Source organism: Marmota monax, unplaced genomic scaffold, assembly GCF_021218885.2.
Source record: "Marmota monax isolate L192 unplaced genomic scaffold, Marmota_monax_Labrador192_F-V1.1 WCK01_AAM20220418_F8-fsc00133, whole genome shotgun sequence".
Classification (NCBI taxonomy): Eukaryota; Metazoa; Chordata; class Mammalia; order Rodentia; family Sciuridae; genus Marmota; species Marmota monax.
The window spans coordinates 2,767,775-2,793,371 of NW_026694821.1; the positions used below are offsets into that span (position 1 = coordinate 2,767,775).

Sequence of the window (25,597 nt, forward strand, 5' to 3'; positions counted from 1 at the left end):
ACCCCGCCCCCAAAATAGACATCTTTGAGGCATTTCCTCACTATGACATTTATGACCCCAGCTCTCATCACTACAGTGGTGTTAGGACCCTCTCTTCCCACTGAACCAAAAATTAGCCAGGCAAGAGGAGGTACAAAGGGTCCTGATAATGTGCTTCTCAAACTTATCAAGTATTTTCAAATATTTTTGATCCAAGATTAGTTGAATCCTTGGATGCTGAACCCACAGGTATGGAGGCCAATTATATATGCAATCAAGAATCAAGGTAGAATACCAAAACATTGATTACTAACCATCATTTAATATTGAATACTTTTGCTTCTTGTTTTCATATGTTGCAGAGACATATTTGGGTCATTGTAAACAGATGATAATAATTTGCGCTGGGGCTAGGGTTGTAGCTCAATGGTAGAGTGCTCGTCTAGCATGTGTGAAGTTCTGAGTTGGATCATCAGCACCACATAAAAATAAGTAAATAAAATAAAGGCATTGTGTCCAACTACACCTAAAAAAATAAATATTAAAAAAAATTGGACTAAAAGCTTAATTAACACAAGCATTAAAGCTAACCTAAGAGCAATGGTCACAAAGAAATACAACAGCGTATGCACTTTTGTTTTCCAAAGAAAAATTAATTTTGTCCTAAAGCAGTAGTTCTTAACTGTATGTGGGCAGGGGTGGGAGGGTCAGGGGGTGAGGGGCTGGGGATTTTGAATCCAGGGTCTTGCAAATGCTAGGCAAGTGCTATCTCACTGAGCTAACTCCCCATTTACTTATTTACTTATGTATTCATTCATTCAGAACTAGGGATAGAACTCAGTGTTGCTTTACCACTGAACTATATTCCCAGACCTTTTTATTTTATCTTGAGACAGTGTCTTGTTAAATTGCTGAGGCTGAACTTAAACTTGGGATCCACCAGCCTCAGTCCCTGAGTAGCTGGAATTACAGGCGTGCATTGGGCCTTGGAATTTTTTGTTAGGGTTCTGATCTCTTTTATTCTCTTAGGGCTTATTAAGGACCCCAGATCATTTCTGCTTGGTAGATTATAACTGTCAATATTTATCATATTAAAAGTAGGAGTCAATTTTTTAATGTTTAATGATTCATTTGAAGACAGCAATGATGAATGTATTAACAATAAATAACATCTTAGTTAACATACATAACATCTTAGTATTGTAGGATTAGTTTTGACCTTGCAAATCCCCTGAGATCAGTTCTAAAGAAAAATTTCAGTTTGTTATGGAATATGAAACAAGGATAAAACTTGGAAAGCTAGTTTCATTTACCTTAGTTTATAACATTTAGCTCTGGAATGTGTTAGAATCTTAGCAAAGTTTGCCTAATTTGGGTGGGCTTGTTTTCTTGGTTTACCGATTACTGCTTTCACATACAGTGAAAAAGTTATCCATTACTTGCTGTGTCATTTACCTGGATGGCAAAGATTCTGGGTCTTTCCAGAATAATTTCCCATTCTTTGTATTGACTTTATTATAACCTCCATTTAAGGAAACAAAAATACGAAAGTTTTCTACTTATGAAGGAGCCAAGGTTCGTTTAAATCATGTTACCTTCCATGTTTATATTCAAATGCTAGATCGTGACTCTGATTAGATAATACAATACTGTTTCTAAGGCACCCAGGATCCGATCCTGTCTTAAGTATCCAAATACCCTCTGACATTTTTTTGTTTATTTTCATTTTCCAAACAAATTAGGTCTTAAATTGAAAAAATAAAATAAAATAAAATCAGGATATTTTTTGCATCCTTTAATCGTATATATATTAAACCTTTTTATTGCAGTAAAATGTATGGAAAATAAAACCATTTTTAAATGTACAAAAAAATCAGGATATTTTTTACAAATCTGTCTCTGGGAATTTCCAGTGGGTTCCTGGAATATCAGCAGGCCTAGCTCCTTCGCCCTAGCAGGCTGTGGCTGCTGCTTTCTCTGCTCTTACAGGAGTCCTGTGAAAGGGCTTGAAGTCAGAGGAGATGCTCAGCCTTCCCCACAGATCTTCCCTAGATTTGTGTAGGTAAAAGACTGTTGATATAAGTATTTCAGAAACCCTATGCTTTACAGGAGATTTGTCAATGCCCTGACTGTCCATTTACCTTGTAGACAATACTGATCAGAACACTGCTGAAGTCGTGTTGTGGTGTTTTCTTGTATTTATCAGAGTCTTGGCAGCATTTTGCCTGATGATATTAGATACCAGGAAGATAACATTCTTAATCCGAATTTCAGGAACTATTTAAAATGCTCCCTTGGCCTGGTCATAGCTTATCATTTTAATATAGTATTTTTAAAACTTTTAAAATTTGTTCTTTTTAGATATACATGAAGTAGAGTGTATTTTGACATAGTATACATACATGGAGTATAACTTATTCTAATTAGGATCCCATTCTTATCTTTTTATGGGGGTGGGGGTGATTACCAGGGATTGACTTAGAGGCTCTCAACCACTGAGCCACATCCCCAGCCCTATTTTGTATTTTATTTGGAGGGCCTTGCTTTTGCTGAGGCTGGCTTAGAATTGGCAATCCTCCTGCCTCAGCCTCCTCAGAGCTGCTGAGATTACAGCGTATGCCACCGTGCCAGGCTCTAGGATCCTATTCTTGTGGTTGAACATGATGTGGCATTTCCCTGGTCCTGTATTCATACATGAGCATAGGTAAGTTATGTTCAATTCATTCTACTGTCTTTCCTATTGCCATGCCCCTCCCCCCTTGATTCTAGCATTTTTTAAATTTGACTTTAGCATCTCCTTACCAGTGTTTTGCAAATGGAGATGCATGTCAGATTTACCTCTGGAGCTTTATAAAAAGAAAGATGCCACAATCCTCCTCCTGGGTCTCTTCATTCATATCCTTGTTCTCAGGACCATTATAACTCATGATTATTTTCCTCTACAGAAATCATGTTCCTACATTTTATGAGCCAAATAAGCTTTATGCTTATACTTAATAATCATTTATTTTTCTCTTTTTTGAAATGATTTTATCTTTGTTTGGCACGCCTCATGAGCAATCAGATTTCCTTCTTGATTACATTATAATTACGCATGCCCCCCCTTCCAATTTGATGGTTATTCATTACAAATTAACCATTTTGCAGATGGACATAATACCTTTATTTTTATGCCAGTGTCTCACACTTGCTAGGCAAGCGCTCTACCACTGAGCTACCACCCAGGCCCTGTTTCTTCTTAAGCTATCTGTAACCTATAGAATTCAGTAGACTCTGCTTTTGTAAACTGAAATGAAACATCTAAAATGATATTTGATTTTCACTGATCCCACATCATTCAGAAACTCCTAATTAACCTCCTTACTTTTGTAGTACTATAGTTACATGCAAAGGTTCTATAAGTGAAAGGGTAAAGTCTCTAAGCTGCAAAGCCTGAGTTAAAATGTAAAGGACCAGGTATTGTTAAGTTCTTATGCTACACTCAAAACCTGAAATTCCTGTAGCTGTTAGGACAATTCCCGGGACTGCCCATTAGATAATCCCCCCTGACCACTTAGTTGTTTAACAACTTGGACCCAGTGCAGTTCAGCACGTAGGCATCTCAGGGCCCAAACCAATCAGTTTGAATGTATACCCCACTTTAGGACTGACCTATCACCCTCCCCCGACCTGTTCCCGTCAATGAATGTGCTAATCAAGTTTGAGAGTTGTTGTTCAATTTTCCCGCGCCTCATAATGATTTGTTCTGATGTATGCAAAGCCCCCGCCCTCCCCAAAAAAGTGTACTTAAGCACTGCTTAACCTCTGCTCGGGGCTCTGGGCTGCTCTCCCTTCTTGAGTGAGCACGGAGCCCCAGCGCGCTGGATCCTCAATAAACCCCCTTTTGCTGTTGCATGAGTCGGTCTCTTGGTGGTCTCTTCCTCTGACATTCGCCGGACCCTTACATAAGAATCTGTTTTTTGGGGCTGGGGCTGTAGCTCAGTGGCAGAGTGCTTGCCTAGAAAATGTGAGGCATTGGGTTCCATCCTTAGCACTGCATAAAAAATAAACAAATAAAATAAAGGCATGCTGTCCATCTACAACTAGAAAAATATTTTTTTAAAAAAGAATCCATTTTTCTTCTTACTAGAATGACATTGTACCCCATGAACTGTAAAATCAGGGCCTTAGCTGGAGTGTCACTTTGGGAATGCTATTCCTCTCAGGCCAGGAAACAGAGGAAATTTTGGAGAATTTAAAAAGAAATTCATCCAAACTTAGAGATGCTGCAGGAGAATTTCAGTAGTAAGAGTTGCCTAGCCACAGGATAACAAGTATTTTTAAAAGTCATCCTGGGATTTCTTAAAAAAACTAGACAGAGAAGTTGATTTTGTAATTGGTCGGTTCTTTATGGTCTCGGTGTTTGTAAGTCCAAGTTAAGAACAATCTTTCTTTAAGGTTGATCACAAAAGGAGAGGAAATGCTAGAGAAAAATCACCAAAAACTTTGAAATAGACCAAAAGATGACTTGGTGTTTTCCGTGAGACACTCTGCATCTTTTTATAACTCATCCTTCTGAATGCTGTGATTCTAGAGCTTGTGCCTTTTGTTGTCTTTGAAATGTTTTATTGAAAACTAATGAAAAACTCGTCCAATGAAATGCAATTCATTATTGTCCTTTGGATATTGACCATCTTTGCACCTATTTATGCATCCATCTCAACATTCCTGGTTCAACTACAAAAGTACAGTACTTCAAATTCTCCTTTATAGCATCTTACAGGTTCTCTCATTGAATAAAGAGTGAGATAAAATTTCTAATGTTTCATTTTGTATTTGTGTAAGTGTCCTGATAATGCCTTTCTGGAAAAGGAAATTGGAATTGGCCCATTAGTTTCTGACTCTTCCGTTACAATTTAAATGTGTCTCTTGTAAATGGTATAGAGATGAGTTTTATGTGATTTATCGTATCTGACAATCTGTTTCCATCTCTAGTTAAGTCTCTCACGTTGGTTCCTGTACTTGCACTGATTATAATTACACTTAATTGCAATTATTTATTCCATCTCATTTTGTGCATTTTCTTCATAATGATTTTTCTTGATGTCAAAATTTCTTATTCTTTTCTTACTGTTTATTGGATCAATGGAGTTTTCTTTAATTCCCCATTTTCCTTTCTACTTGTTTGGAATATTTTTCATTCTTTTTTATTTAATTGATTTTATTTTTTTTAATACATGACAGTGGAATGCATTACAATTCTTATTATACATATAGAGCACAATTTTTCATATCTTTGTGTATAAAGTATGTTCACACCAATGCATGTCTTTATACAAATACTTTGTTTTTGTTTTCTTGCATTACAATTATTACTGCACATATATACCACGATTTTTCATATCTCTGTATATAAAGTAGGTTGACACCCAATTCGAGTCTTCATACGTGTACTTTGGATAATGATGTCCATCACATTCCACCATCCTTGCTAATCCCCTGCTCTTCCCTTTCCCTCCCACCCCTCTTCCCTATCTAGAATTCATCTATTCTCTCATGCTCCCCCTCCCTACCCCACTATGAGTCAGTCTCCTTATATCAGAGAAAATATTCAGCATTTGTTTTTTTGGGATTGGGTTTCATTCTAATATTCCAATTGAAAGATTCTAAAGTTTGGTGGTTAGCCTTGTGGCAGAAACTACTAGATACCCTGCAATAGTCATTCTCCATGTCTCTTTAACAGTAAAATGCTGAGAAATATGCCTTGCCAAACAAACAAACAAACAAACAAAAACCCCCTGCATTTCTGAAGTAGGTAGAAGAGAAATACTAATATGTAAGGAGAAGTTGTTGGCTAAGACTTCTGGAAAGACTCACTAAAAGAATAATAACAGATGGCCTATGATCCTTTGTCCTTCCCTCCTTTATCCAGCTTGGAATGTGGCTGTGATGGCTGGAACTCCAGAACCATTGTAGACCATGAGGACAACTCTGAGGATAGAAGATAGATGCTAAGGACAACAGAGCAGAAAGAAGAGGCACTCATCCACTGATCCAGGAATGGCCAAATCTGTCCTAAACTGCCCACCTCTAGATTCTATTAATGTGAAACAAAAATGTCTACCTTGTTCAATCATTTTAGTCAAGATGTTTACTATTAGATAAATCTTTATTATTAAATGAATGAATACCATACAATTTTATCAGGCATACTTGATTTAACAAAATCTCTAATTAATTTGTGCTCTATACATATTATATACAACAGCCACAGCTATAAGAACCTTAGGTATATAGGCAAGTTTATATTTTTAAAATGTCTTTTGGATTCTTTGTATCTTTCTCCTGTTGCATGCAAACATACACACCCACATTCACATATTTATTTTCTCAAATCCTTATAACAGGGTCATGGGAATATATCCATTTTTATAGCTGAGGAATTGTGTTCCCAGGGGTTAGGTAACTTACCCAAGGCCACACTGCTAAGTAGTGTCAACTCCAGTGTCTTTCTGCCACCTGCCACCTTTCCATTGTGCCATGAATCCACCCTACTCTTTAGCGGCTCCCTTCCCATCATGGTAGCTGATGACAGGCACACTGGAGCAAGGCACACCCCCTACTGCCATCCAGGTCACAGGGGCACTGTGGTCAGTGGATGTGCCATGAGAGGTTAGGCTGCTCACAGAACAGCAGCAGCTTCTGGTTAGCAAATAACCTGCACATGCACCTCTTCTAGAGGAAATCCCACATCCTCGCAGGAGTTCCCGAGGGAGGTGCTGGGACCTCTCCCTGGAGAGTGAGCTCATATGCCTGGGCCCTAATTAGCCTCAGCAGACAAATAAAATAGACGCAAGGCTGTAATCATGATCGGAAGGTGAACAGAGGAAAATGTTAGAAGTACAGTTTTGCCACCTTGAAGTCTGTGTTTGCCTCTTGGCACCCACTATGATATTGCTGAGAACGAAGTTGGCTGTGTCCTGCTTTGCTGGGGGGATGGGAAACTTCTAGCTGAAAATAAGGGCCAGCAGGGAGTGACCAAACAGTAACAATATCCACGTGGATAAAAAGAAAGTAAAAAATCAGAAGTGAATATTTCTGTTTCTTTGACATATCTTAAAGCAAAATATTTGCAAGGTAAATTTGTTCACCTAGTCAAGTTTTAAGAAAAATGTAGGTAAGTCGTGTAACCTATACACTCCTCAAATTCTAGATCCAAACCTTAGAGAGGAATAGAAAAAAATAATAATCTGTAAAAAAACTACTATCGGCAGTTTCAGAAACAAAATTCAGGATGAACTTTCCCAGCCAGAAGGTAGAAACGCTGAAGTAAATCCTTCTCCTGAGCTTTATTGGCATTTGGGGTAAATCGCAAGGACTCATTTATGTCAATTTAAAATTTTTGCTGATCTCCCAATTTCATTTTTCTCCAGACTCTAGCTCAATAAAACATTATTGAAACTTAATTCACGTGCCTGCCCTCTACTTACCCTCCCAGGTCCCATTCCTGTGCCCCTGTGGGAGGGGCTGGCTCTCAGTTCCAGTGGTGCCCTCTTGGGCTTCATTTCTCAGAACCTAGTGTCCTTTCACCTCCCTCACCATCTCTACCCTCTAGGAGAAATCACAGGCTCGGATGCCCTCTGCCTCCTGGAGCTTGGGGTTCGCGCAACAACCTTGGGCTAAGACCAAGGGTGAGTGTGGAAGCAGCAGTTCTTCCCTCTCAAGCTCTCTACTTGAGAGCTGTGTAGGGGAAGCGGATTTGGGCTCATTAAATGGACTTACCGTGTGGGATGGGATAAAGGGTCACACTGTATGTTAAAGTCAAGCTTACTCAAACTGGAAAAAAACCCACAGAGAACAGGGTGGACTGGGAGCCTTCTTTAGCAGGAGAGTCTGGGCAGGCTTTGCCACTGGGCACTTGGCTCCTGAGACCTCCCAGCCAGTCGGGTTTGCACACACAATCTCTTCTTCCCAGCACACATCATTCAATGACAAATGGAGGTTTTCAGAGACAGCAAAGTCCAGATTCATATAAACAAGCAAGTGTTTCTGTAGGTGCAATGAAGATTGGGCAACTTTTCTCCCTACCAATGGGCTAAGTTTTGATTTCCCTTCTACTTCCAAAGCATGGCCAAAACTTTATGGGAACACAGAAAGGGGGTTTGAGATGTTCCTTCACCCACTGGCCACACAAAAGACCAAAGGAAGTTCTGAAATGAACATTGTTCTGCCCCTGGGGTCCAAGCACATCCCTATATGCGATGCCCCATAGGAATACCCCCAAGCCAGAGGGAGGCAGGGTGAAGATTGGTGATCTTCTCCTGAAAGCAACTGGTGAGTTTCCAGGTGCTTTATGGAAACCATGGTTGGAGTGACTTATGTAGATGAACTTTTATGAATGAACTTCAATTGCTGGATGTGCACATGCTTTCCAATTGTTAATAAGAATTACCAAACTGAACTGATGCCAGACTTTTCTAATTCTGCAGTTCTCAAGTGGGGATAATTTTGTTCTCCAGAAGACATTTGCCAAGGTCTGGAGACATTTTTGGTTACAACAAAAGGGAGAAGGGAAGGGAGAGCGACTTGTTACTGGAATCTAGTGGGAAGGGGCCCCACATGCTGCTAATATCCTACAATCCCAGGAAGCCCCTGCAATGAAGTACATCAAGTATCAATGGTGCTGCCATTCAAAAACCCTGCTCTAAAAGCTTGGAAAAAATGGGATTTCATTGCATCTGTGACTAGTTCTCACCACAACAGCACCCTCCTGTCACTCCTGAATTGTACTTGTATGTGTGTTGGGGGAAGTGCTGGGGATTTAATCTAGGGGCGCATGACCACTGAGCCACATCCCCAGCCCTTTTTATTTTGAGACAGAGTCTCACTAAGTTGCTTAGCGCCTCACTAAGTTGCTAAGACTGGCCTCAAACTTGTCCTCCTGCCTCAGCCCCCTCAGTTGCTGGGATTTCAGGTGTGCACCACCATGCCCAGCTTGAATTATACTGTCAAAATTTACCAGCTCATTTTTCTACAAATAATCCCTAAGAAGCAGATTAAGAGTAATAATAACATTTACTGACTTCTATGTTTTGGAATAAGGATTTTATATACTTTATCTCACTATTGTCCCTGTTTTCAGAAAAGAAAACTGAGGGTTAGGGCGATTAAGTAAGTTGCAGATGTACATATGACAATTACAGAGGCAGGCCCAGATATGGAGCCCCTAGCTTCTGCTCTTTATCTTGATCCTTCCTAAGGAAACCAATGGAATCTTTTCAGTTCATGGAGCAACTGCTTTGTAGCCAGACTACTATCTAAGAATATTATCTTGAGAATTTTTGCTTTTCTGACAAAATGTATTTGTTAAATAAATATAACTTTGTGATTATGGTCATCCATCACTTGGAAACAACTTGATTGATGGATTTTAAAACATATGGACTTAATTCCCCCTTTGCCAAAAAAGGAGAAAATCCATGTGTTTTACATAATTTCATCTCAAATTTAAGAAATTTTGCATTTTTGAAATTTCTTGTGCTATCTTGAAGTGCCCATAGATACATTTTAAAAAGAACATTCTGGAAACTAGACCCTTACCTCTCACACTGCACAAAATTCAACTCCTAAAAACAAAATATAGGGTCAACACTCCAGCTTTTAGGCATGGGAAATGACTTTCTCAATAGGACTCCTAAGGCTCAGGACATAATGTCAAGGGTTAATAAATGTGATAGCATCACATTTAAAAAACTTCTGTGCAACAAAGGAAACAATCAGGAATGTGAAGAGAGACCCCACAGAATGGGAGAAAATCTTTGCTAGCTACTCTTCTGACAGAGGATTAATATCCCAGATATATAAAGAACCTGCCACAGTCTGGCTGGGCACAAATGCCGCAGTCTGGCTGGGCACACAATCACGAGCCACCACACAGCTTGTAGATTCAAACAGCAACTCTTTATTCCCGAACTCACACCAGCCATCTACAATCACGTTCTGGGGAAATCCACGTTCTCTGCCCAAAATCCACCTTCTCTCCCAAATTCACCTCCACTGGGCTTCTATCTCCAAAATATACTGTCTGAATCCCGTGAGAACTCAAGGGGAACTCAGGCAGCAGGATACGCCCTATTCCCAGCAGGAATAATCTTAAACCTTAAACCTGGAACCTAAACTGGGAACGCCCTAAACAAGATTATCTTAAAACCGGGAACACCCTAATCTGCCTTGGTCCTTGAGCAAGGTCACTTACATTCAATGTCACTGCAACATGTCAGCAACATGGGGTACGCTGGCAAGGAAATTGTCATACCTACTTGGCTAATGGCTCCCAGCATCTCCCCCCTTCTGATTAATTAAACAACAAGCAATGTGGCTTAAGGACCGTGCCTGGTAGGTTGTCCAATTCAACATATGGTTCTTACCCGTCATCGGAAAACTGACCTTTAGGCATCAGCCTCCTGTCTTAGGTTGATACCACTGCAATTGAATCATACCCGTCACTGACTACCGGTCCAGCATACAGCCATACTTGTGGATAGGTCTATGCACCAGTGGGGGGGTGAGGTTCTTTGCCTCACCTCTGTTGGCCCCCAAATTTGGCCTTGGTGCCAGTGGGGGAGTGAGGTTAATGTGGCTTATGGACCGTGCCTGGTAGGTTGTCCAATTCAACATATGGTTCTTACCTGTCATCGGAAAACTGAATGCCACAGTCTGGCTGGGCACAAATGCCGCAGTCTGGCTGGGCACACAATCACGAGCCACCACACAGCTTGTAGATTCAAACAGCAACTCTTTATTCCCGAACTCACACCAGCCATCTACAATCACGTTCTGGGGAAATCCACGTTCTCTGCCCAAAATCCACCTTCTCTCCCAAATTCACCTCCACTGGGCTTCTATCTCCAAAATATACTGTCTGAATCCCGTGAGAACTCAAGGGGAACTCAGGCAGCAGGATACGCCCTATTCCCAGCAGGAATAATCTTAAACCTTAAACCTGGAACCTAAACTGGGAACGCCCTAAACAAGATTATCTTAAAACCGGGAACACCCTAATCTGCCTTGGTCCTTGAGCAAGGTCACTTACATTCAATGTCACTGCAACATGTCAGCAACATGGGGTACGCTGGCAAGGAAATTGTCATACCTACTTGGCTAATGGCTCCCAGCAAGAACCCAAAAAACTTCACATCAGAAAAAAAACAACCCAATCAACAAATGAGCACATAATCTAAACTAACACTTCTCAAAACAATAAATATGAATTGCCAACAAATAAATGAAAAAATGTTTCACATGTTTACTAATTAGGGAAATGTAACTCAAAACTACAGAGATTTCATCTCACTCCAGTCAGAATGGTGGTCATCAAGAATACAAAGAATAATAAATGCGGGAGAGGATGTAGAGGAAAAGGAACACTTATTATTGCTTGGAGTGTGAATTTGTACAATCATGGTGGAAATCATGAAGGAGATTCCTCGAAAGACTAGGAATGGAAACATCTTATGACCCAGCTACACCACTCCTCAGTATTTATCCTAAAGAATTAAAGTCATCACACTGTAATGATACACGCATACCCATGTTTATATCAGCACAACCCACCATAGCCAAGTTATGGAATCAGCCTAGATGTTTGTCAACAGATGAATGGATAAAGAAAATGTGGTATATCTACACAATGGAGTTTTATTCAGCCATAGAGCAGAATGAAATTATGTCATTTGCAAGAAAATAGATGGAACTTGAGAACATTATGTTAAATGAAATAAGCCAAACTCAAAAAGTCAAAAATTGTATGTTTTCTCTCATATGCAGAAACTAAAAAGGAAAAAGGGAAAGAAAGGTGGGAAGCAGTTTCTTGAAACCAGAAAGGAGACCAATAGTCTAGAGGAAAAGGACCAGGGGAGGAAGGGAGAGAGAGAAAGGGGAAATACTGGGGAACTACATTGACCAAATAATATTGTTCTTTCATATGCATATATGAATCTGTAACAAAAATACCACTATGATATATAATTATAATGTGCCAATAAAAATATGGAATAAAAGTCAAATTGTAAATTAAATTAAAAAGTGAAAAATTATTTGCTATTTAGCATTATAATCAGGTTGATTATCAACCATCCTATTGATAAAATTAGTTACAATGTTAAATGCAAAAATCAGATGAACTGCTAGGCACAGTGGGATATGCCTGTCATCCTAGCATCTCAGGAGTTGAGGCAGGAGGCTCACAAGTTTGAAGCCAGTCTCAGCAACTTAGCCAGACACTTTCTCAAAATAAAATTTTTTTTAAAAAAAAAAGGACTAGAGATGTGGCTCAGAAGTTATGCTTGAATTATATAAATTTACTTAAATGTTGATATCCTCAAATCTAGTACTTGGCAGCTTTTATTCAGGCAGTCTTTACATTCCAAAAAGACAAACTTTATCAATATAGTTGAGTAAAAATTAAATTTTGTCTTTTAATAGTAGCAATATATATTGTTGGTCATTATTAATACTGTATAGTTAGGGTTGTTGCCACTTCTGTATTAAAGTTTGAAAGAATGAAAAGTAATCATCCTGTAACTGTACAACAGTATGACAAATTTTTATACTCATGTGCCTGTCTCCTTCATTGTTCCATGTTTTATTTTCTTAGGACTACAGGAGAAATTTAACAAACTTAGAAGCCTAAAACAACATGCCATTTATTGTCTTACAGGTCTGAAAGTCCAAAGCCCCAGCACAGCTGTGACATAACTGGGTTCTCTGCTTAGGGTATCCCAAAACTGAAATCACAGTGTCAGTCAGACTCAGTTCTTGTTTGGATGCTGTGGGGGGAAATCTACTTAAGCTCATTCCAGTCATTAACAGAATTTAGTCCCTTGTATGGTAAGAGGAAGTCTCTGTAACCCTGCTGGCTGTGAGCACCGCTCGCTGCTTTCAGCACCTAGACACTGCTCCCTGGTCCCTGCCAAGTGGCTCCTCCATCTCCAAAGCCATCAGTAGAAAACCTCCCATGAGGTGATGAAGCCACTTGGTGCTTTGAATTTCTCTCCAGGAAGAAGAGCCCAGTATCTTTCAAGGGATCACCTAATTAGGCCAGGCCTGCCAAGGATAATCTCCCATCTTAAGGTCAATTGATTTGAGTTTAATTGCATCTGCAATATTCTTCAGAGCAGCACCAAAACTATTGTTTGAATAATTGGGAAAGTGTATGTGCACACCAGGAGGGACAGGGATCTTGGGAGTCATCTTAGAATCCTGTCTAGTTTTCAGTCAGGAAATTCCTCCATGGCCAAAAACTGGGCCTTATGCATCTTGGTTTGGTACCCAGTAGATGCTCCATAGTCAGTGACTGAGCTATATTGTTTTAAAGGAAGAGTCAAGGCCAGAAAATTGTTCCAGGGAACATGAAGTTCTAGTTAAGGACAGGCTATGGTTTAGATATGAGGTGTCCCCAAAGTTCATGTGTGAAACAATGCCAAGAATTATAACCTAATCGGTGGATTAATCCACCCATATGAATTAATCAGACAATAACTGTAGGCAGTAGGGTGTGGTTGGAGGAGGTAGGTCACTAGGGATGTGCCTTTGGGGTTTATATTTTGTCCCCAGTGAGCAGAGTTCTCTCTCTGCTTACTGGTTGTCATGTTCCGAGCTCCTTTCCTACTCCACACCCTTTCACCTTGATGTTCTGCATTGCCTGGGGTCCAGAGCTGTGGAGTCAGCCCACCATGGACTGAACCTGGGAAACCTTGAGCCAAAATAAACTTTTCTTCTTCCAAATTGTTCTTGTCAAGTATTTTGGTCACAACAATGAGAAGCTAACTAAAACAGGACAGCTCCCAGCAGGAAAAAGATCAGAAAAGATGTAATGCCTCAGATGCCTTTGTGCTCATCACTGCCCCACCCTCTTTCTCTTCCAAAAAAGTAATTAGAGTTTGTAACGGTTTAGATATGAGGTGTTTTGCTACCGAAACATAGATTTAATTTAAACATGGGGGGGGGGGTTCAAGGGAAAAATTCCTGCTCCATAAATATACAAAGCAGACTATTTTCCGGAAATCAAGTCTAGTCGGTTGAGTACAAGGTGTGTTCAATGGGTTCATAATGTCACACATGCCCCTTGGTTGATCTACCAGTTCATTGAGAGTGGCGATGCACACTACAGGACACACTTCAAGGATAAATGCGGATTGAAAGTTTATAGAATGAATGTTATTTAACGTCTCTCTGCTGGTAGTCATTCAGTTCTGTGCGTGTGGACTCATTTTTCTGTAATCCAGCAATGTCTGTCGGATCCTGGGCAGCCAGGGAGCATTCAACAGGTACAGTCGCTGGGCCCTGTGCTTTCTCCCAACCCAGCAGTTGACCATTTTAGGTTATGCAATATGAATACAAGCAGAATAATACTAAAGCTAGACTTATGAGGCTTATTCCTAAGAAATATTTAGCTTTATGAAACGCAAAAAAACCCCTTCATTTTCAATTAGACATTCATATCCATGTCTGTAAACGCATTAACGGAAGACATTCCTTTACATTAAAGACAGAACTTTAGTCTTTGCAAAAGGAAAAGCTCCGTTTCCCTTAGATTTTCTCAGCTCCTCCACTATTTGCCTCAGACAAGGTTCAAGTTATTTGTACTTCTGTGGGCGCCGTTGCATTTAAATCGCAGTCGGAAAAACCCTTCCCGGACTTTCTAACTCCACAGAACGCTAACTGGGCGCCAGGACGTCGCCCGCTTTCCCGTAAGCTGCCGAGCCGCCGATGCCGGGCCCGCGCTGTGATGTCACCCGGCTCGCGGGCCGCGGCGCGGGGATTGGCCCGGGTCCATGACGTCACGTGCCGGGGCGGCCCCGCACTGGCGAGGGCCCCGGGATGCTCCTGTTCGTTTAAAAATAAAGGGGTAGCGGGGCGGAGGAGAAGAACCGCCGGCCCGCGGAGTCACCCGCCGCCCCGCCAGGCGCCCCGCACCCCGGCCGCGCCAGCCTCGCCGGCGGCCCGAAAGAGGCGGGGGTAGGCGGGGCGGAGGAGGAGCCGCGGGCGCGGCGCCGCGCCGTCAGCGGCCGCCGCCCGCCCCCGTTACACACCGCATGTAAACAGTCCCCGTCTGCGCGAGCCCAGGGACCCGCAGGGAGTCCGCCTGCCTGGCCCGCCGCCGCCCCGGACCCGCGCCTAGCGGAGCGTCGCGCCGTGCTGCCCGTCCGGGAGGAGGGCGCCGAGGAGCGAGGAGGGCGGCGGCGGGAGGCGGAGGGAGCGGGGAGGGCGGCGAGCGCCGAGGCGGAGGGAGCGGCGGCGGGCGCGGCGGGCCACGATGGATTTCCAGCAGCTGGCCGACGTTGCGGAGAAATGGTGCTCCAACACGCCCTTCGAGCTCATCGCCACGGAGGAGACCGAGCGCAGGATGGATTTCTACGCCGACCCCGGCGTCTCCTTCTACGTGCTGTGTCCGGACAACGGCTGCGGCGACAATTTTGTGAGCGCCTGGGGGGGAGGGACCGCTGGAGCGGGTGGGACTGTGGACGCTGCGGCCGCGTAGCTGCGCCGGAGCTTCCTCGCGGTGGGGAGGCGTAACCCGCTGGCCGCCGCGCACCCGCTGCTCCTAGCTGGGTAGGGGAAGCCCCGGGGCCAGGCGCAGCGGTGTCAGCGCCCCGGGTGGGGCGGGTGGGTGTCGGGCTGGGCGTCCGTAGGATCCGGGGAGCAGGGCTGGGGCGGGAGGTGTGGCGTTTTCCGGAGTCCACCCCTTACCCCCGGCGGGCGCTATTTTGAGAACGCGACCCCACTGCTGATGGGCTGTGTTTGGCTTCGAACATCCTGGGGATGTCAGCCGCATCGCACTGACCCGGGCTGGGGCACTGGGTCCCTCTTGAAGAATCCGAAGTCCGGAGCTTCCTACACCCGGGCGTCCCGTCCGGGTGAGGAATCCCGTTCCCCTCCCAGTGCGCAGACCCAACTCCACCAATTGCCGGGTTCGGGAGAACCCTCAATCCCCTCCCTGTTATTCCCTGTGCTGCCTGTTTGGACACAAAGCCTCTGTCCACATTAACGATGCCCGATCTCCTGGACCTTCTTTGCGGAATTACACCCTGGATCTTAAAAACGCACGCGCGCGTGCGCATACATCCCAATACACAGACACACACACACACACGCACTCGGGCACGCCTATCCCCCTTTCCCCGGTGCTTCCATTGCTCCTCTTTGAGCCTCCAGCGAGGTGAGGTGTGTGTGTCCGGGGCGGATTCTGTCGGTCCGGAGGCGGCTGCGGCCGTGCCGAAGCCCTTTGGCTTTTCCAGGGGAAGGGGAATCCCCAACACCCTTGGCTAGGAGCGACCTGGACCTGAACCTGCGGTGTCTATACCTTCGACTTCGCATCCTGAGCCCACTTGGGATCTTGGCATTGACAGTTTAGGAAGAGGATGCGGAGGGCAGGGAAGTTGCAGTGGAAGGGCGTGGAGACCAAGCGAGGATGGCGTTCCATGAAGTGTTTGTAAGCGCGGGGAATAAATATGGTCCCCAAATGTAAGATGGAGGCGGCTGTGGACGCGGGTTACCGTGTGGTCGCCGGCCTAAGCCTGGAGCTGGCGCTGCTGCCGTCCCTGCCGACGGATGGGGCGGCGCAGAGGCGCGGCCTGGCGCAGGCTCCTCAGGTGGGGCGAGACAAAGCTTGGGCTGTGGCTTTTACTGCCGCGCGCCCCAGTCAGCCGCGGGAAGTTCGCGAAGGAGTTAGAGCCAGAGTGCCTTTTTTGGACCCGGAGAGGTGAAGTCTGGTGCAAGCCTGGCGGATAATGCACGCCCCTCCCACCATCCCCACCTCACTGAGGGGAGGAACCCACCTGAGCCCCGTTTTGCGTCACCGTGGAAGAGGGGTGGCTTTGGGTGACAGCCAGATTTGAGTCCTCCCTGTGCGGCTATTATCAGACGCCCTTCCCTGAGCCCAGTTTCCATATATCCACAAAATGAGCGTAATAATATCAGTGCCCTGATAATCATGTAGGTAGAACACCTGACAGTCTCTCTTAAGCAAGGGCTGTACAAATTTGGGATTCAGAGACCTGTTTTCCAGAGTTTAGAGCTTGTCTTTCTTTTTTTAAGAGCCTCAGTTTTCTCAACTGTAAAGTGGGCTTTCACAGGGTTCTTTTGAAGAGCAAGTAAGCTATTAATACATGTAAGCACAGGTTAACTATACTGGGATTCACTCCTTTGGAAAAGTATGCAAAAACTCCAGGGATAGGTGGAAAGGGAATCAAGATCCAACTAACTGTAAAATGTTAGGTTGTGATTAGGAGTCCCTCCCAGCTCTCAACTTAGTTTTCCAGTGCCCCTCCTCCTCCCTACTGTGTGAAATAGGGTATGGTTCATGGATTTTATGGGGGAGGGTTCTACACAGCCAGACTACAGGGAACATACCTCAGAAATGACTCCAAAGAGCACAAGTAGGCTGAGGAAGGCACAAGGCCATTCTCGTCTGGAATGTTATCAAATCATCATTCAGAAACATTATTTGTATTAGGCCCTTTTCCTGAGGCCACCCACATTGAAAATGTCGACTAACAATTTAAATGGAATAGATAAAGAAGATAGAAGGTGGGATGGAAGATAAATAAGAAGAGAGAAGTAAAAACAATTCCTCAGGTAGACTGTAACTTTCTCAAAAGTTTCTGGAAGCCATAATGGACAAGATGCCAACTGCAGTAGTTTTCTTAATCAAATTTTTTCTTGAATCCCCTCGAGGCCAGGTGTGTCCAACTACTGTTTGCTTCTAATAAGTGTCCTACCCTAGTTCTTTTCCTTTTTGTCCCAGGAAAATATGTTAAGCATTAGTGGAAATTTGAGTTGAGTGGAATCCCTGTTATTTGAAAGATTTGTTAACGTATTTACATAGCCATCTCTCAATTTACAAGGTATTTTCACAACATTCGTTTATTTAACAAATTTTTGAGGGCCTATTCTTGGCTGGGCCATAGCTGTCTAGCATACAAATAGTCCTCATGCTCCTGGGGCCAGTTTACCTAGCTAAAAAGCAGTGTAGCACAATGGTTAGCATAGAATTTGGGGTCAGATCCCAGCTCTGTGTGCCCTGGGGAGGTCATTTATGCCCTCTATGCCACAGTTTCAACATCTGTAACCTCCCTAGCAGGGTTACTTGGGATTGGTGCTTCAAGGGGGGTCATGGTTTTAGTAGTATCTTCAGGGTTGCTTGAGAATGTAGTTCCTGGCTTATTCTCCAAAGAGCACAAGTAGGCTGAGGAAGGCACAAGTGCTCAATACTGGTAGCCCATTGTGCTGTTAGCTCTGTAAATTCTACTGTTCGTCTAGTTAAAGACCAAAGAGGTCTTTAACCTCATTCTAAAACTCTCTGTATCTAAATCACCAAAATTCTGCAAAAATTGCTTTCAAAAGGCGTGCAGTGTCCACCTGTTTTTCTGTACTCTCATACTATTGCAGTAGCCTAAGCCAGTATCATTTTTCATTTTATCTCCTAACTTGTCTCCATGCTTGTAGTACCTGCCCCCATGCCAAGCCAGGCTCTAGCCAGTTGTCACTCCAAAGCTATTTAAAATATGATCTGGATCCTGTATAAATATAAATAGTGGTGGTGTTGGTGATGTCACCACCCACCCGCCAACACCCACTCCCCACCTTACCTAAACTGACTTCCCTTCCCTTTGGCAATAAAACCCAAGACCTCGCCCAGGCCTCCAGCCCTTACATAAAGTGTCTCTTGGTGCCTCTCTAACCTCCTCTTGGACCATTCTTCTCCCTTGCTTACTGTGTTTCTACTATACTGATCTCTCTGGCCTCACTCCTGCCAAGCTCTTTCCTGCCCTGAGGCCTTTGCCCTTGCTGTTCTCCCTGCCTAGAACATCCTTGTCCTAGATCTTTACATGACTGGCTCTTTATGGCATGTAGTCCTGGGAGAAGCCTTCCTGACCTCTCCACCTTCGTTTCATGTTTTTTGTTCTTATCAGCACTCATTAGGCTGGATATCCTCTTTTTGTTTTCTGTGTTCTCCACTAGACTACAAGTTCCTAGAGCAGAGACCTTGTTTATCTTATTCATCACTGTACCACAGTACCTGGAACAGTGTCAGATAATTGGTATATGCTCAATACACATTTGTAAGAATGAATGAATGAGCTGGGCCTGGTTGCACACACCTGAAATCCCAGCTACTTGGGAAGCTGAGGTCATGATTGCAAGTTTAAGTCCAGCCTGGGCAACTTGATGAGACCCTGTCTCAAAATAAATAATAAAAAAGAATGTAGCTCGGTGGCAAAGCACCCTTGGGTTCAATTGCCAGGACTGGAAAAAAGGGGAAAAGAGTGGATAAGTGACAGTCTAGTATAGAAGACAGAGGTTAGATTTCAAGAATCAGACTTCAAAGAGGCAGCAGTGCTAACACGTATGTTCAATTTACTATGTATCTGACACTGTTCCAGACACTTTGCGAATTTGAATTTGTTGAATCTTAGTGGTGTCACAAGGTGTTCTGTATAATTATCCCTGTTTTACAGATGGGAAAACTGAGGTATAGGGAGGTTTATTGACTTGCCCATGGTTAATGAGTAGTAGAACGACCTGGACTGTAGCCTCAGGTTGAATACATAGCATCACGAGAGTGATAGACTCTAGCCCCTCCATGTGTCTCTTGGTGTCTCTCTCACTTCCTCTTGGACCATTCAATCTAGGGCATCCAATCCAGTTGCAGTTCAAGGGTGACTTGTTCCTGGGCCTCACAAAAATCCCTTGAGGTAGGTAGATATTATTACTGCCTATGGTTGAGGAAACTGAGGCTCAGTGAGTGTAAGGTACTCACTGAGTGTAAAGTACTCACAGTGCTAAGAAGTAACAGAGGCAGGACTGAAGCCCAATTCAGATACCTATTCTGTCACCAGAAGAGTGGCTGTAGGCAGGATCAGGCCAGTAGCTCAGAGCCAGGAGCAAGGACCTATTTTGATTGTCCCTTCACTTTGATGGCTCCTGGGTCCCTTGTGCACTCTTTCCCTCTCACTTCACAGGCCATCCCAACCATGTTGTCCCTTTCCAGACTGCCTCCCTGATTGGGACCCCTCCCTGTGAATGGGTAGTACTTTGGATAAAAAAAGCTGTGGGGCTGCGGCTCAGTGGTGCCATGCCAGCCCAGCCTGCATGAGACCCTTGGTTAGGTTCCCAGCATCGCAAAGAAAGCCCCCAAACCAAAACCCCTCCAGTTTCTTTTGTGGAGGGAGTTCAGGGCCAGGCCACCCTGCCTAACTTTACAGGTGCCACAGCAAGGGCTCCTGGGCCCTGGCGAGAGCTCACGGGCAGGCCGTTGTGCCCGTTCCTCTGCAACTCAGAAGGTCCAGGGCTCAGTCAGGTCTGAGGAGTGGGTGGAGTGTTGGCAGCCGCTCACGTGCCCTACCCACAGAGTGACCGCATGTGTATCCCTTCCTGGGAGCACAGCTGGGTTTCTTCCTTCCTCTGCCCTGCCCCTCCAGGCCTGGGTGCTCATGATTACAGGAGAGAGGAGCCATTTCCTTTATTGACCCACCCCCTCTGTCAGCTCATCAGAAACATGCTTGGATCCAAAATTCTGGGTATTTTAATCCTCCCTCAATTCAAAAGCAAAGATAACCATTGTCATAATTAAAAAAGATTTTGTGTGGAAGGACTGTGTGATTTGACTTTATATATGTGTGTTTGCTTATTGTATATATGTATATTTTCCCCCTTTGTGGACTGTGCATGTCTCTATTCTCAACTAGTTAGTTGATTAAATAACAACCTTTTCATTTGGGAGAGAGAAAATATAACTTATATAACTTAAAGGAGATCACATCATGTTTATGTGGTGGTATATAAGAAAGAGAAGACTTCCTCTTCTATTTCAGAGCTACCCTCAATTTCCTCATTTATCAGACTGGGTCAGGCATACCTTCATTGCATAATCACAATGAGGATTATGTGAGTAGTGATGCTAAGGTGCTTGCCAGCATGTGACACTCCGCAGGGGCCGTGCATTGTCCATACAGAGAGGCCACTTCTGAGAAAAGATAAGCGATTTGTGTTTGTGGAATCGTAAACCTGAAGAGAATCAAGTTATGTTAATATGAATCCAAATAGATGGTAATAAGCATTTACTAGGTTTCTGCTAAATGAGAGGCGATATACAGGTTATTCCTGTAATCTTTAGAACCCCCCTGTGAATATAATCATCTTCCTTGACTTACAAATGGATGTCGGAGGCTCAGTTAAACATTTTGCAAAGTGCAGTTGAAAGTGCATGTGCTTGATATTTGGCTGTCCCCCTTGCTCCTGGTATAACCACAGGCAAGTTAACCTTTCTGAGCCTCAGTTTGGCCTGTGGTAAAATGGGTCAATGGTTGACACAAAGAGCAAGCTCTGCTTAGATACATCTGATCATGTTGGGTGGTTTGTGGCTTTTATGTTCAGCTGTCCTATGGACAGAAATCAGTTCTGGATTAGACTGCACCAATTCAGAATGGACTTAGAATGGCAGAAAACTCACACATCTGTTCAGTTGACTTTTGGTTTCCTTAATGGACTGGTTCCAGGTCCTATCTTGGATACCAAAATCTGAGGATGCTCATGTCTCTTTATATAAATGATGTAGTGTTTTTATACAACCTACACACTCTCTCCTAGACTTGTAATGCGTAATACAATATAAGATACATTTTAAGTGTTATATATACTCTATTTATTTAGGGAATAATGTCAGGAAAAAAGTTTGTACATATATAGTATAGACACAGTTTTCTCCTGATATTCTACACGGATGTGGAGCCACACATACAGAATTGTGGATACAAAGGCCGACTACACTACAATGAGAGAGGCCCATAGCAAGGGCCCTGACTCAGATAACTGTCCAGAGAGGAGAAATGTATGTATTCTTAACACCCACAAACCACTACTAGCTTAAGCACCCAGAGGCCCAGCAGCATGCCCACCAGGACTTAGAATAGTAGGAGCACACAGCTTATACACAAAACAAGAAGGATCAAATTACCTTAATGATTTAATACCATTTTTTTGACAAACTAGATATTCTCATCTACACTGTAGAAAGGGAAAGGTGTTCATTTGCTTATTTATAGGTGGCATAGTTTTATTTTCTTAGCTGGGTGAGCTTTTATAATAAACTCCTTCCCACCTTAACAGAAAGAAGGGACACAGATTGCCTATACTTCTGTGGGCCTCTTATTGTGGTACAGTGAATGCCACTTCACTGAAGCTCACCCCAATATGAGATTTGGAGTTGGTTGTAGTCAATAATGGCATTGCTTGAGGTCTTCCAGAAAGATTTTAAATGTACCACCACTCCCACATTACCACTCTAAATAGGATTAGCCAAAGTTCTGCTCTTTGCCTGGTTCTCAAAGTGTGACCCAGAACAGCAGCATGCTTTTACAACACTGTGTACCAGCCTGGCACTGTGCCAAGCATCACCTGGAATTTCTTGGGAATTGAAATCAAAGATGGGTGTTGGGTTATATGCTTAAAATATTTTCCCAGTTGGAGTTACTATGGCCATGCCTTGTGGCCCCAGCACTCTGAGTCTTTGCCCACCTATTTGTCTTTCTGTGAGACTAGACCACCAAATCCTGTTCTCAGGGCCATCAGCCCTGCCCCCAAGCGTTCTCTCTGCCTTCCTTGGTTTTAATGTGGACCCCCTCTGTTTTTCTGAGAAAGTAACCCTCTTCCCTCAAACCTTTGTCTGTTGATTGTCCTGAAGTGCCTGAGTGTCTTCTCTGGGGATACTGATGGGAGGTGATTTTTCTTTCTTTGCCTGGGCTTCTTAGAAAAAGCGTTAGCACCAGCTCTGTGTCCCATCTGTAACAAGTGGCCAGGCCCACACATCTTCCTCTGTTTGTCCTTTTCTCACTCTTAGTTTTAGCTTATTTTCCTTCCATTATTTTACCTTTGTCCTTTTTCCCCCCTTACTGCAGACTTATTTTTCAGTTCAGCTTGTCTTGTATCCTATGACTCTTTGCTACCAGCCTTCATTAGTTTTGGAAAGAAACAGCTTAAATAAAGTGAAATACTTTTTGTTCTGAGATGCAGTGGATATAATACAATGAGCAGACAGCAAATGGAGGTGTCTTTTAAGTGGCCATGTCCACCTGGATTTGTGTAGTTCTAAACCCTGTGTCCCTTACTTTCTCATGCGGATAGAGAGATTCAATTAAATTTTTTTTTTGGTTGTTTGTTTTAATCCACAAAACTGGGAATCAGGGAGAAGTAGAGAGCTAAATAAAGGAAATTGGGCACAAGGCCCTTTGGTGGGTTTTAGGTCTTCCTTCTCTAACATATGTATGAATAAGTGAATGACTCCAAAAGGAGAGTAATGGACATTGCAACATGAACAATCTCTTCATGAGGTTAGAGATGCCTGCAAACACTTATCTGAATAAACTGATCGCCAGGAGGTGGTGGATACATTGTAATTCTGTTAAGTTATAAGCTTTTCTGTTGACTTTGTACTTTCAAGCCCAAATGCACTTTCAACAAAAAAGTATGATACCAGTTTTTCATAGATCCACATACTTCTGAATTCAGGGTAAAGTCACACCGGGTATCTGGTTTATTCATTGAGTCACCTTAGCTATGTGGAAGGCAGAAAGTCCAACAAGCCGTTTCTCCCCATCCTCCTGCAGATGCAAAAGTGGAAAGAAGGTTCTTACTCAGATACACACTGTTACCAGCCTGGCACTGTGCCAAGCACTTAATAAAATTTCAACTTTTCACTTTCTAATCTTGACACTAAGTCTAAGGATGGTAGGCTTCAAATTGTGTGATGCTAGATTTTAATCTCAGTTCCAGGTTGGGTCCTAATTTGAAATTAGCTGGAACTTTACAGATTTGAGGGTGAAATGAATGCTAAGCAGAACGTAATAGAGTAGAACTTTGTTGTTCTTGCTGAATCTCTGTTAATTAAGAATCAAGTGATATAAGTAATGGATATAAAAGTGCTTTGTACTACCAGACTTTCCTACCATGTAAGAGACTATTACATAAGTGACATTTCAGTGGCTTTACAGCATTAAGGGTCTCTAATTAATAGGGAAGAACATTTGAGCTGTTCTCCTAAGCTAGAGGGCCTGGCTGTTGTCTTTATTAGGTTGAGGAGGAAGCTCTGGAAGTCTGCTGGAATTAGAGCAGCGGGTGTTGGAAATGGACCTTTACAACTGCGAAACACAGATAATTGGGGTATGAAAATGGCACTTTAGCACCTAGTTATCCTCACTTGGATCTGGGAGCATTTGAAGTGTGCAGATCTAGTTCTTGGAAATCCTGCAGTGAGAAGGGAGGCAATGAAATGTGTTTATTGAGTGTCAAGCATAACTTTCTAGGGTGATTCTTTAATCATTTGTATGAATAGAAGGGGGGCGATTGTGCACGAGACATGGGCCATTTCTCCAAAAAGATCTCATTCCCTGTGGCCTAGCCCCTGTGACTTGTTCCAATCCACCAAATATCCAACCCTCTCCTTGGCCTCATGCAGTTTTATCAGTGTTGAACTGTCATTGAAACAGATCCTTGTATTTGACAGACTCCTGTTACCCGAGAGTCTTCCTCAGATATGCAGAGCTGGGGCTTCTGCATTCAGATCTCTCCAGCCTGCTTCTTGGGCTTAGTCCAGAGCCTTGCACAGTCTGGGGAGAGGTTTGCCTCACCGTTTAAGATGTGCTCATGTGGACGAAAACTTTATCGAGCCTTAGGAATAAAATAAAACTTAAAACCCATTTCCTCTCTGCGTGTGTTACCTTGCTTGGTGACGCCTGGGTGCAGTGCTCTCTTAGAGCATGTTCAGGGTGGTCAGCTTTTAGCAAACCTTTGTTTCCCAAACCTTTGACTTCCTGTGGACTTTTTGTGCTCTCTTAAGTTCATTTCATTTAAAAAAAGTAGATTTACCACCACCCCCACTGGAAGGCTAATCTGAGTAAGGAACAACTTGTTCCAAGTTCGGATTATGAGCTATGCTTAATTATGGCTGAAGCCATAGCTGAAGGCAAAGTTAAGGAGTTTGAAGGCAAAGGCTTCTCCCTACTGTCTTAAAACCACCCTTAGCCTGCTAGAGCAGGTGAGCTGTGGAAATCACAAGTGAGGAATGTCCACCCCCCTGACCTCTTTGCTACCTGTGAGCAGATGGGGAACAGAGCAGGTGAGAGCAGGAACCAGAGCTTGGGGCTTCTGTGGATTAGAGATTTTCTGACCCCCTTCCAGGCAAACAAATCCTGAATGAACATGGATTTCACTGTGCACTAGAGCCGTCTTCAGGTTCATGTAATTAAAAAAAAAAAAAAAATCTGCATGGCAGTCTGTGATTCACCCCGAGGATAATGACCTGTGTGTCTTTGTTTTCTCCTTGCCCTCATGGGGGCACGCAGCACGTGTGGAGCGAGAGCGAGGACTGCCTGCCTTTCTTGCAGCTAGCGCAGGATTACATCTCCTCCTGTGGCAAGAAGACACTCCATGAAGTCTTGGAAAAAGTCTTCAAGTCCTTCAGACCTGTAGGTGCCTGCTTGGCCTCTAAAGCTAGCTTGTTTTCTGCAGTCATTGTGTTTTGAATAACATGGGTGGTGGGGAAAGTGGGCAAAACCCAGGCTGACTAATTGTTTTTCTCTTG

The 25,597-nt window shown here is 43.4% G+C and overlaps 2 protein-coding genes across 3 annotated transcripts in view; both read left to right on the forward strand.

The window, feature by feature from the left end:
* Plekha8 (pleckstrin homology domain containing A8) overlaps positions 1–7,424 on the forward strand; it is a 102,325-nt gene extending 94,901 nt beyond the window's left edge. Inside the window, exon 15 of the mRNA XM_058573137.1 lies at positions 5,891–7,424. Within this exon, the coding sequence (XP_058429120.1) occupies positions 5,891–5,908 (18 nt within the window). The 3' untranslated portion in view covers positions 5,909–7,424. The remainder of the gene's footprint in view (positions 1–5,890) is intronic.
* A 7,780-nt stretch (positions 7,425–15,204) lies between these two features.
* Mturn (maturin, neural progenitor differentiation regulator homolog) overlaps positions 15,205–25,597 on the forward strand; it is a 28,556-nt gene continuing 18,163 nt past the window's right edge. The window contains exons 1-2 of one of the 2 annotated variants that reach the window (XR_006847615.2): positions 15,205–15,436; positions 25,359–25,481. Coding sequence is in view for 1 of the 2 variants with exons in the window: in XM_046426030.2 (XP_046281986.1) it covers positions 15,275–15,436; positions 25,359–25,481 (285 nt within the window). In the remaining variant the exon portion in view is untranslated. The remainder of the gene's footprint in view (positions 15,437–25,358; positions 25,482–25,597) is intronic. The other variant, XM_046426030.2, reaches the window with a different exon arrangement.